General features: G+C 50.0%; 1 protein-coding gene across 1 annotated transcript in view; it reads right to left on the bottom strand.

Annotated features, from left to right (window-relative positions):
• Positions 1-2,083: 2,083 nt before the first annotated feature.
• ADCY5 (adenylate cyclase 5) overlaps positions 2,084-16,071 on the bottom strand; it is a 241,207-nt gene continuing 227,219 nt past the window's right edge. Inside the window, exons 16-21 of the mRNA XM_007943916.2 lie at positions 14,404-14,433; positions 13,230-13,362; positions 9,530-9,793; positions 8,184-8,388; positions 4,279-4,403; positions 2,084-2,212 (exon numbers count right to left, since the gene is read on the bottom strand). Of these exons, the coding sequence (XP_007942107.1) occupies positions 2,084-2,212; positions 4,279-4,403; positions 8,184-8,388; positions 9,530-9,793; positions 13,230-13,362; positions 14,404-14,433 (886 nt within the window). The remainder of the gene's footprint in view (positions 2,213-4,278; positions 4,404-8,183; positions 8,389-9,529; positions 9,794-13,229; positions 13,363-14,403; positions 14,434-16,071) is intronic.

Below are 16,071 nucleotides of genomic sequence, written 5' to 3' on the forward strand. Positions count from 1 at the left end.
TTCAGGTTGGAAGCAAAAGGAAAACCCAACACCACTAGTGGGCGCTATGGCGGACAGGGAACCGGAGAACACAGGGCAAAAGCCAGCCCCTTGCAAGGGATGCAGAGGGGCGATGCAAACTCAAAGGATGAGCGGCTAAAGCACAGACAGCCTCAGGCTTGGCAGCTTTCGATTCACAGGCGTTGTTTCTCAGAGCTGTGTTCAAACTGGGTGGGAGGTGGTATGGGGGGAGGAGGGGTGGTGCCAGTGTCCAGTGAGAGGTGGAGAGGTGGGCATCAGAGGAACATCTCAGCAGCTGGCATGCAGCTTCCACCTCACCTCCTCACGCTCTTGTTGGAAGTGATTAATAACTCTGCCCTGAAAAGCAATGAGAAGATCTGGGCACAGGTCCCAGGGATTTTGCTTGAATAGACCTCTATGTTAGTATATCATTTTCCAAATGCCTCCCTCATAGCTTAGAAAATCTAGGCATCTTTTTCACAGTATATTTAACTGTTCTCTCCCCAAAAAGCAAGTCTGTTGGCTTTGTCCCGTGGACTGTGAAGCTGGGCTCTATCTACTGGTCCTTTGGCTTGGCTGGCAGATGGAGAGCAAATGCCCATCCCATTCTTGAAGCCTGAAGGCTGCACATCACACCCCCAGGCCCAAGGGATCATCTCTGGAGAGAATCACAAGCCACCCGTATGCATCTCGGTCAAGGAGAAGGCGGAGCCTGATCCCCTGGGCTTGGGCCAGTCCCCGCCTGCCCAGCAGAGGGCCTGGAGCATCCCCTCTCCAGGCAGTGAACAACTGATGATCCCAGGGAGCAGGAGGTACATGGTGGCTGCAGACTGGGACTGTTTCCCTTAATTCTAAACTCGGCCTGATTTGGGGAAAACCTATTTGGTTTCTTCTTATTGTTCTGCTTGCATTTTACTATGGTAAGTGATGTGTGTGTGTTACAGAGACAGAGAGAGCTGGGATGCTATGTCTATGCACTTTCCTAGTTAATCTGAATGTGTGGTTCTCCAGACAGACACATCTACGGCTCCAGCTGTACCTGGACAAACCGAAAACTGCCAAGTCTGAAGTGAGGGGAAACAGGACTCCTGTGTGAGACCAGTTCACAGCATGAACACACACACCCATACACCAGCACGTACACCGACATACGTACAGTACAAATTAGCACTAACGCCCCGCTGTGCACAGCTGTTTTCTAATATAGAGAATTTACAAAATATAGAATTTGGTATATCTGTTAGATCTCCAAGGTTTTCAATAATACAAAATAAAAAATACAAAAAAGACAAGTTGGGGTCCCCCCCCTCCCCCTCCCCCCCAGTGGCATCCTGCTGAAGTGCTCCTCGTTGGCTTGTGTGTCTCTTACACGCATACAACTAGCATAGTCTAAAGAAGGGCACGGAAAACTCGTTTGTTTAATTTAATAAATATTTTCTTTCTCTCAGAACCACTACTCTTTGCTTGGAGTCTTCTTACCTCCCCCTTGCAATCAGTTCTGCTTCTCTAAAAGGACATGGTGAACTTGAAGTGTGGGAGGAGGACTGCGATGAAGGCTCCAGTCCTTCCAAACACAGCACTCCGGCCAGAAGCCCCTGCATGGAACACCACTTGCGAGCTCTGCCTGAATTGTAAAGGCTCTCTCAGAAAAGCAGACCCCTCGGCCCGAGCTTCCCCAAGACCAGGGTCGCACGGCCTATCCACCAACCCACTGGTCTGAGGCTGAGGCCCGGCCCCAGGTGCTGTGCCATTGCTGGGCTGCACCACACCAAGAAGTGCTTCAGCAGCTCCTTCCCATCGTGCAGCAGCACCCGTTGGAAAACTCAAGATTCAGACCGAGTCTAGCAGAGTCTTCTACAGAGGGAAACATCTTTGGTCAGCTTGGTGCTTGCAGGACGCTGGCACCCGGGGCCTGTGACGGAGGCTACTGCCCACCGGCAAGGGCAGCAGCTGCTTCTGCAGTCAAAGTGGAAAAATCTCACCAGCGCAGCCACGCGAGCTGGAACGCAGGCGTCCCACCTGCCCACGCAGCACACAAAGAGGACGTTTCTGTTTCTCTGCAGGCCAGGGTTCCTGGAGGCTGCTAACTCAGTGGGGGTCCTCCATTGAGGAAGTAGGTCATCATCTCGCCTTTGCCCTTGACTTTGACCACACCCCGGCACTCCAGCTGGTATGTGTTTGCAGCCAACACCTGGTACATGTCTGTGGTGACCTGAGGAGGTAAAGGAGGAGAGAGGACGGACCACAGGTGACCTCAGTCACCCTCTGATGGCCTAATCCTGCCACTGCCCTTGGCACTGGGCAGGGGAGCAGTCCCTTCACTACAGGGGACTTCCAGGGACTGAGAGCCCCTCATCTTTGGCAGTACTGATTAGAAAGGAATGTCAACAGCCGCCATTCTCCGGCAGCCACGCTGTGCCAGGCACCGTGATGAGCACTTCACATGTGTTATTTCAGTGCTACTCAAAGTGTGGTTTCTGGAATGTTACCAGTCCACCCACTGTCTGTCATCAGCCCACAATAAGACAAGTATGAAAATTGAGAGTAAGGGCGTAGAAACTGTTAACAGCAATCTGACATGCCACAATGTCCAAGTATGTCATCAGAGTATTTTACAAAATATATCACTCCATACCAGATTAGAAATATTTCTTAAAACTGGTGTTTCACTGCAGCTAAGTTTGGGAGCCACTGCTTCTCTCATCTCATCTTTTTAAGGGGATAAGCACTACCATTACTCTCCGGCCTAGCAAATCCAATCACTTGCCTGAGGTTGTACAGCTAATAAATGGCAAAGCCCGGATTCATGGCAGATCATGTTGCCCGTCTCTGCTTTAGCTTTTGGAACAAAGACTAGAACTCACAGGTGGCTTCATCCCTGGGTGGGACAAAAACGGTTAAAATGCTCGGCTGCTAACTGAGTCCACCCAGAGGCACTTCCGAAAAATCAGCCACTGACAACCCGATGGAGCACAGTTCTACTCTGACACACACGGGGTTACCATAGGTCAGAAATGCCTCAAAGGGAACCGGCTTTGGATATTGCGGGGTAAAGGAGAGAAGCAGGCAGAGACAGGGCAGGGAGAAGCAGGACAGACAGATGTCTCACAAGAGAATCCAAGAATTATTTCTGACCATAGTCAGGGCTCCCCCTGCCCCAGTCACCCTACAGTACCCCTGATGCATGTCCTAGTGCTGCCTGCTGTCAGGGGCCAGGGAGGAAGAGGAGTAGGAATTGCAGTGGGCTGCTGGTGAGGGGGCTCAGCTTTGAATTAACAGTGTTTCCTGCACAGTGAAGCCCTGTGTTAAGTGTGAGGTGTTGGGTTATGGCAGGGGTGGGAGTGGGTGGGCAGTGCTGAGGGGTCCCTGGAGCCTGTCTTGCCTCTCCTTCCCTCCTGGCACAGGGATGAGGTGAGAAAAGATACCTCCCACAGCACCTACAAGACAGACAGGTCTGGTCCTGGTCTAGCCAGGGCCATGTCTGTCCAGAGGTTCCCCAGGGGACAAAAGTTAAAGGACATTCAAACACTGTCAGCATTGACAAAGGGCTTTAAAAACAGCAAAATTAGCACTTAGGGAAAAGTGAAGCCAGGGAATCTATGTGACCTTCCCACAACTTCACAGGGAAAGGGGTGGGGACGGGGCCATGTGGAGAGAAGGAACACAGTCCAGCCCCGCGGCCTGTCTATTGTCGGACTGGCACAAAAAGAATTAAGGTAGACCTGAGGAAAACAAAAGCCGCTGGAAAGCGGCAGGCCTGGGAATCACAAGCATCAGGCACAAAGGATGAAGAGAAGAGGAAAGTCTCTGGGTCTCGCCCAGACCCCTATGCTGCTGAGGCTGGTAGAGGCACCACCCCAGGGACCAGCAGCCTAGTCTGGCTCCCCTGGAAAACAGCCCCTTGAACCAGGCTCCTGAGTGCTACAGGCTCCATTGGGTTGAGACCCTGTGTCTTCTGGGTGCTTGGGCTGGAAGAAGGGCTCTGGCTCCCCATTAGCATTCCTGGCTTGACAAACAGCAGCCAGGCTCCTTTCCCTCCCCACAATTCCTTGTCTTGCCCAGTAGAGGGCTTTACAAGGGGCTGCGGATCTGTCCAAGGTACTGACCTGCTGAAACGCAAACATGTCCTCTAAGCTTCTAAGACATCAATGCCAACTGCCCTACCACCATCAAAGCTGCTGCAGAAATTCTGATTGGAAGCCACTGCCCTGAAGCCTCCTTAGCACTAGAGGGAGGCCACTTGCATGGGCGAGGCAGTGACGACGCCGTTGCACTCACCTGGATGCGGTCAGGCACACCAGTGCTGTCCATGCGGCTGGCCACGTTCACTGTATTGCCCCAAATGTCGTACTGAGGCTTGCGAGCCCCTATGACCCCGGCCACCACGGGACCGATGTTGAGTCCTGTAGGAGACATAAGTCAGCCATGTGCATCAGAGTTAAGACCAACTCTTGCCTTGGCTGGCTCTATCACCCCTCCAACCCTGGAAGTTCTGACTCCTGAAGATACTCAGTGTCTTCCAAGCCCGAGGCTATGCTTAACCCTACAGTCTCCTGCACCTCTCCTATCAATGCTCACTAAGATGCAGAAAAGAATTTCACATTCTCATAGACTCAAGACTTTCTGGAGCTGTGGAGGCTGGACGACTCTCTGAAACTATCGCTCTGAGATGATCTTTAAACTCTAAACCAAAAATATCCCTTAAGTCTTCTTAAAACCAAACAAGTGTTTATCATAACTCATAAAAAGTGTCTGCTTTGGGCTTTATGCTCTTATAAGATCTATCTAAATGGGATCAAAATGACAACAGCAACTTGAAAGATTAGATAGGGACCTTACAGGGCAGTGAGTTGATGTTAATGGGGGAGGAACAAGTCAGAGAAGGAGGGTGAGGATGGTTGCAGAACTTGACAAATAGAATCAATGTCACTGAACTGTACATGTAGAAATGGCTGTACTGGTGTATGCTTTGCTGTATATTCCCAAAAACAACAAAATGCTTTTAAAAAATAAAAAAGCTCACTAAGTCTAACACCCACTTCTCCTGTGTCCTTGTCACCCAGTCAGTGCTCAGCTCCAGCAAGTCCATCTCCGTGACTCAGCACAAATTTCCCTCTTCATGGGTTCCAGTGACATCGTGCATAATCCAATTGCCTTTTCTTAATTGTCTCTCTCTCAGAGACATTTACATTTTCACCATCATCTGAGACAACATATCAGAATTCATCATTTTCTTCTTCCTCCTTCCTCCGTTTCTCTCAGGAGCCCACCTCTCTTTTGTAGAACCTATCTCCTAACCCATATTCCTGCTGTCAGTCTGTCTCTCTCCAAGTAGTCCACACCTCTGAGCCTCTTCTAGGGCAGGGGACACTCCAGTGAGCAAGCTCTGGAAAGGAGCACCCCCCCAACACACACACACACACACACACACACACACGCAAGCTCACCATCTCTTCCCAGCACCTCTGCTCCAGCCTGTCATTCTTCAGTCTCACCCAAGGCAACACTGAGCAATCCTGCCCCGGAGCCTTTGCTGTGCTGCTTCTCCCTCCTTGTCTCCTGGTCACACCCTGCCCTAACACAGCTGGCTCCAGCTCTAGCCATTTTCAGCCCTGTCTTCCACCCCAGGACACTCCCTCCTATCACGTGAACTGTAACTCTCAGACTGGCCCTTGCTAAGCCTCATTGTTGCTAAACTTCTTGAGAAGTAGGACTACAGACTCAGGAGAACCTACAAAATAAGCCCCTCAAGGCTACTCACTTAGTTAGCAATGTTGTTGTTAGGTGCCACTGAGGTAACTCTGACTCAAAGTGACCCTATGTACAACGGAACAAAACACTGCCAGGCTGTGCACCATCCTCATAATCCTTGCTACACTTAAGGCCACCATTGCAGCCACTCTGTTAACCCATGTGGTGAGGGCCTTTCTCTTTTTTGCTGACCCTCCACTTTACCAAGCATGGTATCCTTCTCCAGTCCTCAAAAGTCTTCCCTCCATGACCATCCTCTTTGGTCCTGTTAAGACACAGGTGGCTTTTCACCCCAAATGCTATGACCAGGCTAGACTGTCCTCACAGACACAGACCAGGCTGAGCTCTGAATGGCTTACATTTATTTCCCCAAGTCAATGCCTCTAACACAGACATTCCTGAGTGTGGATAAAGAGAGATACCTGACAGGGCTTCAGACCGCCAGCTGCTGGCTACTTATCTACCTATGGATAGCTTCTACCACTCAGTCCTCAGGTTTGATCCCAAAATTACACACCAGGAGAAAAATACCAATCGAAAGTAGGTGAAAAAGAAGAGGGGAAAGGAAAATACAAATGGCAACATTACATAAAACCAAGACTGAAGGCCATATAGAAATGCCGGCTACACATTAACTAAAGCAGATCCCCAATTGGGCTTCCCAGCAGCCAGTGGTAAATGCAAACTGGTCCACAAAGCTCTGTGCACACGGCTAACAAGCCAGTTCATTCAGAGAAAGCCCAATTCCTGACACTCAAGCCAGAAAGAAAAGCCTCCCAAAACATTAATCACAACACTGGTTTCTAGTAATCCAATATTTCAGTTTAATATGCTAATTTTGAGAACTGATATACCAGTCTTTTTGTTGGTGAAGTAGTGTTACATTTCTTAAAAATTTGAAATCTGCATCATTTATGGCTTCCAACATACCCGAGGGTTGCTAATGCATCAAAATTTTGAATATATGAAGATCCGCTCTTTACCTCCAGAATCTTCAAGAGGACAAGTAAACAATGAATAAAGCTAAGTTTCTGTTGCAAAAATAATTCTGCAAGACCATATATCCTGGGCAAGACAGAGTGTAAGGACAAAAAGAAGTACAAAAATATCTTGAACTTCACAGAAAAACAAATTCAAAGCTGTTAATTCTGAAACCATCTCTGTAAGCAGTAGGGTGGAGCAAATGAGGGAGTATGTAAATGTATGTGGTTCTCGTTATACCAGGCTTTCAGTGAGGAGTCCTGGTGCTGCAATTGCTAAGCACTCCACTGTGAACGTAAAGGTCAGCGGTTTGAACCCACCAGTTGCTCTGTGGGTGAAAGATGTGGCAGTCTGCTTCTATAAAGATTACAGCTTTGGAAGCCCCAAAAGGGCAGTTCCACCCTGTCCTACCGGGTCTTTATGAGATGAATTTGACTCTGTAGCAGAGGTTTTATGCTCTCAACTCCTTTTTAGGCTTGAAACGTGCCAAAATATAGGGTAATAAAACAACAAATGACATTGAATTACAGACAGATAGATACATTTTCAAACATTTTCTGAGAGACTAGAATAGGACCCTGTTTTGAAACTGACCCAAAGCCTCTGTTCAGAATCCCCCTCTCCACAAAGACACTGAGGATGGGGAAGCCGCTCCTCTGCACTAGCCCTGCCATCCCCCCCAACACCACCCTTCCCCCAACACCACACTAGTGTCTGCGAAGCTCCCCTCAAAACTGTCAAATGAGCGTGGAGGCATGTGACTAAGGATCCAGGGAAGATATATGGAGCAGACTTCTCATTACACCCCCTGCATTTCCCTCCCCAGTCGGTGCAGCTAAGAACAGCTCAGTGACCCATTTTATCTTCTAAGATTACACTCTTTGAAAAAAATTAAAACACCATTTCATTGTCAATTTTTCACGATTTTATCTTCATGTGTAGTTTTTTAAAATCTTATTTTGTTTTATTAATTTTATTTTGGTAACAATTTTGTAGCTCTATGTTCAATATTCTTATAAATTTGCAAACCTAAGATTTGTAACATTAAATACTGCCTTACATTTTTGTGGAATGAATTTGATACACTTTTAAATAAAATACTGCCATTAAGTCAATATTACTAGAAATAATTGCGTGTGGCAGCCACCAGAAGGCCAGGTGACCTTGGCACAAAGGTGCAGCCATAGTTCCAACCCGGCATTCCTGATGAGTGGGCTGGGCTGGAGCTCAGAAAGAGGGGCCCTGCTCACGTCACGCTCAGGCAATCATTCAGGAGGGATCGCCAGGCCCCAGGAAGCACCCCCAATCCGAACAGGGGAATGTACTTGTCAGCCTCTGCTGCTCCTAGGAGTGAGCCTTCTTGCCTTCTGCCCTTGGACTGGGATGACAGATGCAGGAAGGGGAAGGGGAGCCCCTAAAAGCACTCAGCACTCCCTGGGGCCCAGCCTCACCAATCTTCATCTGGAAGTTGTTGAAGGAGTGTTCATTGATATACTTCATTTGGTCCATCAGCTTCATGGCAAAGTCAGCCAGAGCCTTGATGTGGGTCTTGCCCACCTTGTCATAGGTGGAGTCGTTGAGGCCCGAGGCAGCCATGTAGGTGCTGCCGATGGTCTTGATCTTTTCCAGCTGCCTGAACCGATCCTCACTGATGATCTGGAGCAAAGGAGACCAAGCCTGGGTTGTCCCCGAGTCTGGAGTACTGAGATCCCCAGGGAGGCATGACAGTGGCCAGGGAAGGGCCACAGCATAATCCTTCATGACCCCTGCTTCACACAGTCAGGGGCCTATCTCTACCATTACCTCCTGTGAAGCACTTGACGTTCCCAACAGAGCAAGGCCTCCTTCCAGCCCCACTTACCCATGTCTAGTGACCTGCCTACTCCATACCAAGAGCCCTTGGGGCAAGGTCACTAGGCACCTCTGGGTCCCTTGCCCCAACAGGGACTGGATGGTCACCTCCCCCTCTGCTGGCTTATGCTCCCATCCCACCCTGGGAAATTACCTCAATCTTTGCCCAGTAGGATGCCTTTCTTATAACTCCAGACTCTGCCAGAAGCCTCCCCAGACCTGTTTTGGCCAACCTCAATTACCCCACTGCCCCGAAGTCTTGCTGGCTGTTTCTGACACTGTAAGGTCCCAGCTCCCTCACTCCTCTCCTCCTGACACTCCATGCCCAGACCCTGTATTCCCACTGGGAATACTCAGTGAGCTCCCAGGGTTGAGGATGCCCTACTCAGCGCAAAACCCCCAGGGCCTGGCACACACAGGTGCTCAGCAGAGACATGAAAGCATGTCCTTTTTTTTTTCTGCCTCTGCTGCTCAGGGCCTTCCATCTTTCCCCTGCCTCCTTCTTTAGCTTAGAAACTTCGCCTTCTTTTGACTCTCTCAAAGCCCTGGGCATGAACACCGATTCCCAGGCTCTGGGGCCTTGGAAGACACAAGAGGAGAAGGGGTGATGAGATGGTTGTTGGTGAGCCAGCAGGCAGGTCACAGACTTCAAATTCAAATAGCCTGGGCTGAAATCCCAGCTCAGCCACTTAGCCACTCAGCTGTGACCTTAGGCAAGACGTGTAACCTCTGTGGACCTCAGTTTCCTCATCTAGGACATAATGATAGTAAAAGGGAACTGTATGCAAGGTGCCTACTACAGAGCTTGTGACACAGGTAGGGCCCCAGCGCCAGAGCCACTATCATCACTATCCTATCTGGGTGGTGAAGGGGGCGTCAGGCCTCTTTAAGCCCTTCACCCCCTGTACCAGCTCCCTTGGGAGCAAGACCAGCCTCAGGCCTGCACCTCATCGAAGTCGGCGATGATCTCATTGAGCAGCCGCAGGCATTCAACTCCCTCGTTGTTGGCCTCCAGCTCCACGTAGAACTCGGAGAAGTTGGCGATGGAGGCAAACATGACGGCCACGCACTCACAGGACTGGTAGTAGAGCTCGTCGTTTCGGCGCTCTCGGGCCAGGAAGTGGGCGGCCACGTCCTTGGGCAGGATGTTGTGCAGCAGCCGCCGGTTGTAGGCCTGCAGCTCCTCCATCTCCTCCTTCTCCTCCGTGGCCTGGAGCAGAAGACCCGGTCAGAAAGGGAGGCAGGGAAGAGGGTAGGGGGCAGCTCTCCTTAGAAAGGACAGCTCAATTCACCCAATGGCAATAGGTTCCCAGGATTTCAACCCATACTCAGCTTTTTATCCTCTCCAGACTGTTCTCTACTTCCAAGTTTTCTATAAAGAGAGCCTGTTACCCTGACAATCAAAAAGGAAAAGATATTTATAAGTCTCTAACTCTCCCCTCAGAAGTGAGGTTCCTTAGAAGCAAGGATGGCAGGACTTCAGCTTTGGATATGTTATTAGCAAAGACATTATGCTTGTTAAAGCAAAAGGTGAGTGAAAAAAAGGGAACTCTTCCATGAGATGGACTGACATGGTAATTGCAACAATGGCCTCAACCATAACCAGTGATTATGAAGATGGTGCAGGACCGGCAATGTCAGTTGTTGTGTCTGGGGCTGTCATGAGGTGCAGCTGATCTGACTGCAACTAACAGCTCTCCCCTTGCTCACCTCTTGGGAGGTGATGTGTTTGGGAATCCCTGGAAAGAATGGGTCCCAGAGAACAGACTGTAAAGATCCTGTCTGCCCAAGATTAGAATTGGGCAGTAGAGGTTAAAGGGATAGTCTATAGACCACACCCAGTAGCTCTCCAGTGGCCCAAGTGCACCTCAGCTTTTCATTTTTCTCTTAATATCGGAAAATACTGTAAGAAAAGAAGTTTGATAAGCGTTACCTTAACTGACTGACCCCAAAGGGAAAAACCACTCAGAACTCCACAAGTCTCTCTAGTTCTCATCAGAGCAGACTCACTCCACAGCCAAACACTGGCAGGTGGGGGCAGGAAGTGTAGGTGCTGCATGGGGTGGGGATGGAAGCATATCACCCTAAACACTGGCTTTTCCCAGTTTGGATCCTGGGACTGGTCCGCTGGAGTCTGTGGTCACTCTATCTTCAGGTTAAAGGGACTACATGGGGCTCTCAAATCAAGTAGGGGCACAAAGGGGTGGAAGTGAAGGTGGTCATGCCACCAATTTCTGACCAGTGTTCGAGGTATGAAGGGGATTACTGAGCAGTGTCTGCTGGCTTCTATACCCTCAATGGCAAACAAATCAGCCCCTGGAGCACCTGAGCTGGGAAGTGACTGCGTTAGTCAAGCAGCACAGACAGGATCATTAGTGGGGCCATGGAAATGATCTAGCCAGCTTGCATGGGCCTTTTCTAACTAAATGCAGAGGCCTTCCTATTTGGCTGCAACTAGGATCTCCAAAAGGGCCAAGACTACTGCTCAGGGCCTGGCTGTCCCTGTGAGTGCTGCCTGTCTGTGGGAAGGAGCTGGTGTACCTACCCAAGGCTACTAGCCTACGTCCAGTGGGAGGGAGAGCAAACTGTCCCACGGCTCAGGGCCTCACCTTGACCCAGAGATAGATAATAGGGTCCTTGACTGCACCACTCACAGCCTGTCACTCCTGGTGCCCTGGGAAACATGACCAGGACAGTAGGATTGCGGTTTGCCAAAGGAAGCTCCTAGACCCTACAGGGGCCCCACCTTCCATCAGCCACCCTCAGATGCCAGGTGGTCCAGCTGGCAGGTGCTATCTTCCTGTCCCAGCCTTTTAGACCAGGGACCTTTGCTCCTGTGAGGTAGGACACTTTGACCAACCCCCTCCCAGTAAATAAGGGCTCTCTGCTCCTAGGTCTGGAACAGGTGGCCCAGAGAGAGAAGGCTGGAATGGGAATCCCTATCGTCTTTGTGGGCTGCCCACAGCAGTTGGTCCATCTGCCTCTGACAGCCCTGCTCTTCCTGCCTGCTGAGGCCACAAGAGACCCCAGGCACAAATAGCTACCTCTAAGAGCCCAGCAGGTGGCAGAAGTGTGCCTTGTCCCTCCTAGAAAGCATCTGCCCCAGAGTTAGGCAAAGTACAGGTGGAGGCTGGGAGCAGAGTTACTGCTGGGAACAGAAGCCAAGCTCCCAGAGTCGATGAGGCACTCCTGCCACATCTGGGGAGTCCACGCCAAGGCACTTTGGGCAGCTGCCAAGACAGTCAACTACTTCTAAGTTTGGGCCCTAACAGCGCAGGAAGGCTCAGGGGTCTTCAACCCTTTGATGGTCAGCCCCGTGGGAAGAAGACAGAGTGGGCTCTCCTGAGAATTGAGATAAGGAGGTTACAGGAGGGCAGGGCCCACAGGTAGCCCTCAGGGGGCCTTGTGAGTCAGGGTGTGTTATCAGGAAAGGGGAAGGTGTGAGGTGCTTAATGGACAAGGATACATGTCCTCTCCATCATGGGGGCCACTAGAGAGGCCCATCACACACGAAAGGGAACACCTAGACTTCCTGCTCTGACAGCTCAGGCCGGGTGCCTGCCCAGGATAAGCCTGATCTGTCTTCGTTCGTACACTGCAGAGGAGGCTCTGCAATCTGTGCATGAGGTCTGTCAGTGCCTGAATGGGAGTGCTCGTGTGTGTATGTGTTTGTGTGTATGTTGGGGAGGGGGACACAGGACCACTTTGTTTGTCAGGGAACAACAGAGAGCCTCAGGGACAGGCCAAGCCACTCTCCTTAGAGAGAATTCCTCTCCAAGTAGCAAGCATAGTCTGGGGTCGCCTAGAATGGAGGGAAGTGGAAGTGGCTCCCGAGCCTTAAAAGGACACAGATGCTGGGACAATCACACAGGCAACTGTCTCAATAGGGGTGACAGCTGAGGCTGCTTCCCAGGCTCAGCAGAGCCAAAAGCTCCAGGCAAGGCCTTACAGAAGAGCTTCTGGCTAACCACGTCCCTTGTGCAGGGACCTGGGGAAAGCTAAGGACCCTAGGTGTCCCCCCCCCCCACCAGCACCCCTGCATGGCTCTGCATGCACCATGACTACAGTTCAACAGCAGAGCAGGCTAGAGGCAACACAGAGTGAGCCAGACCTCCTTTTCAAGTTTTTATTTGTTTGATGATGTTTTCTCCACCTCTCCCAAAGACCCAGCACGACATGGGAAGTAGAGGGAAGTGCTAGCATAGCTGCCTGTCATAGAGCCTAGTAGAGAAATGGTGACACAGGTTGGCAGGCAGAGACAACTCCCTCCTACATTCACACACACACGCCTGCACATAGACATGGCCTGTTACGGAGTGACTTGTATCCCCCACCAAACATATGCTGAAATTTTAAACTTTGTATGTAAATACAACTCTGTTTGGAAATAGGGGATCTCCTTTTGTTATGTTAATGAGGTCATACCTGTGTACAGTGAGCCCTAAACCCAATCACTTCTGAGTTATAAAAAGAGCAGAGCAGACACACACACTTAGGGGAGGAGAAAGACAGACAACGGAGACAGATGCATCTATTAGGTACTAAGGCCAGGCCCATCCCAAGCAGAAGAGCTTGCCTGTTTTCTCCCAGGTGCTGTGAGGTGGGGGCGCCTCCCCCACCCTAATTCCAGCCCCAGGGCCACCCACCTGCAGTTTCCAGAGGAAGTCGAGGCGGGCAGTAGACTCCACCTGCTGGGCATGCAGGTACAAGGCCAACACAAAGACTGAGATTATGATGGGCGTCACCACCTTCAGTGCCACTTTGGTTGCGTGCTCAGGGCTGCAAGTGGGAGGTAGATCTGAGATAGCTTGACACCTCACGTCACATTCCAAGTGCCTCTGCCCCAAGCTTTTCCTTCTTTCTCCCACTATAGCCTCTTCTCCTCCTTACCCTTGCTCAATATTTGCCTGAGGTGAGCCTCTTCCAGGAAGCCTTCCTGGCTGGTAGACCATTTCAAGCCCTGCCCATACCTGCATGGTCTTATGATGGGCACATCATGGAACTAATGTGACCCTTCACAAAGGCAGTGTGCACATCCCAGGTCTTTCTCAATAGACAAGACAGGGACAGAGGGTATAGAAACAGGCGCCAGGCAGGCCATGCTGACCCTGTTGCTGGGTGGCCTTGGGCAAGTCTCTTAATCTCTCTCAACCTTAGTTTCCTTGTCTGTAAAACGGAATAACTATCCACATTCCAAAAGCACAGGAAGGATTAAAAATGCTGTGTACAAAATGCTCAGCCTAGTACCCAGCAAACAATAGGCATTCCAGAAATGGTAGCTGTTATTGTCTAATTATATTTTTGTTAGCATTATTAGTACATATTTTTAATAAAAGTGCCATTCTGAACCCTGATTCATGTCCCAGTAAAGAGCCCCAAACCCTGACTGCTGTTACCACCCTCTCCATTTGGGGCACCTCACCCTACACACCCTGCAAGGCTCCGCTCCCATGCTCTCTACTCTGCGACCTCTGGGGAGGGCACAGGTCCTGTCTCTTGTGTCCATGCTGCTGCCCGGGGAAGAGCCTGAGGCTATATGCTTTCAAATGAGGCCCTAGGAATAATCCATGATTCTTGTGATCCTGGCCACTGGTACTAAGGATCATCTTGGGGTGACGAAGATTATAAAAGAAAAGAAGGGTATTTCTCCAACTAAGACCCCTTGGTACACCAGGAAAAGACAGTCTTCTTGCCGGCTCCAGTCTCCTCCTTCACCACCCGTCTTGCCACAGAAGCCCCTTTTCCACCTGGGCTCTGGCTGCTCATGCTAAGGACAGGGAGGGCCATATCTGAGAATATGAAGAAAGGACATCAACTCACCACTGGGAGGTCCCATTGTTGCTGAATTCTCTGTGAAGAGAAGTTGGAAAAGGCTGTTCAGAGCCACACTTCTGCGTAAGGCAGCCTCCTAGTCCATCACTGCCTCACATCCTGTTCTATTGTTCCTGTGCCCACTCTGCTGGCCCCACCCCCCATTCTGCTGCCCCCCCATGCCCTGGTTATTGCCCCACCCTGCTCTGCTGCCCCCACTACTGTTGCTCCATCTCCAACTCACATATCTGTGGACTTTCAGCTGTTTTCGGTGAAGAATGGGAGGCTCACAGAAAGTCCCAGCTCTAACCAGCATCTGGTCACCATGACCACAAATCCCCTAGGTCTTACCTGGGACCCTGGGCACATCCACCTGGGTAGAGGCCTGCCTGCATCTCCCACCCCAGCCTCTTCTCTCTGTTGCCATTAAAAGTGAGTGAGAAATACCTGCCCTGTGCTGTCTGGTACAGGAGCCACTAGTCACATGTGGCCACTGAGCCTGTGAAATGTACTGAGTCCTAGCTGAGATGTGCTGGAAGTGTAAATTACACACCAGGTTTCAAGAACTGGTGTGAAAAAAATGAATGGTAAAGGGGCACTGTTCTTGTGTCTTTACATGAAATATGCAAAATATCTCATTAATAAGTTTTATATTGACTGTTAAAATAGTATTTTGGATACCCTAGTTAAATAACTCATTCATTCACTGCCATTAAGTCGATTCCAACTCATAGCAACCCTCACTGCGTTTCCAAAGCTGCAATCTTTACAGAAGCAGACCACTCCATCTTTCTTCTGCACAGCAGCCGGTGGGTTCAAACCACTGATCTTTTGGTTAGCAGCCAAATGCCTTAATCATTATACCACTAGAGCTCTTTGGTTCAATAACAAATTACTAAAATTATTGGGACCTTTGTCCCACCTCAAGCTAGGCACTTCAACATACATTATTCCTTTCTGTTACTCATTCTCATAGCAGCTCAGTAAAGTAAGCAGAGCCACCACAGAGGCTGGGTAGTATGTGCCCTGTTTGAAGGTGACAGGGCACAAAGGCTCCTGGTGCTGGTGATGAGAGGGGACTAAACCTCCACTCAGGGCTGTGTCTACAGGTGAAGGGTCACCTTTTCCTCTACAAAGATGCAGGGCAGTCTCCCCACAAGCCTGTCTGTGGAGCTACCTCTTCCCAGGCTTCTAGAAAATTTGACATCACACGTGTGGCTTGCACTATGTACCTTTTGGACAATACCACTCTAGACCCACACCAGGGTCTCCTAGTCCAGAAATGACCTCCATTCCTTGCAGCCAACTTGAGAAGTGGGAGAGGAGAGACTCAGGGTAGTGAGGAGCGTGAGAAAGGGGAGCCAAATTCACCATTCATAGGCAAATGGTGGAAACAACCCAAGTGTCCATCAACACATGAACAGATAAACAAAAGGTAGTATATACTTGAAATGGAGTATTACCCAGCCATAAAGAGAAGCAAAATCCTGATACATGCAGGAACCTTGAAGATACCATGCTGAGTGAAGTAAGCCAGACATAAAAGGACAAATATTATATGATTCCACTTATATGAAATATCTAAGGAGCTCTGGTGGCATAGTGCCTAAGGCATCTGACTGCTAACCAGAAGGCTGGCGGTTCAAACCCACCAGCCACTCCTCGGAAGGAAGATGG

This window comes from Orycteropus afer, unplaced genomic scaffold, assembly GCF_000298275.1.
Source record: "Orycteropus afer afer isolate SDZICR_OR568_19922 unplaced genomic scaffold, OryAfe1.0 scaffold00114, whole genome shotgun sequence".
In the NCBI taxonomy this organism is placed as follows: domain Eukaryota; kingdom Metazoa; phylum Chordata; class Mammalia; order Tubulidentata; family Orycteropodidae; genus Orycteropus; species Orycteropus afer.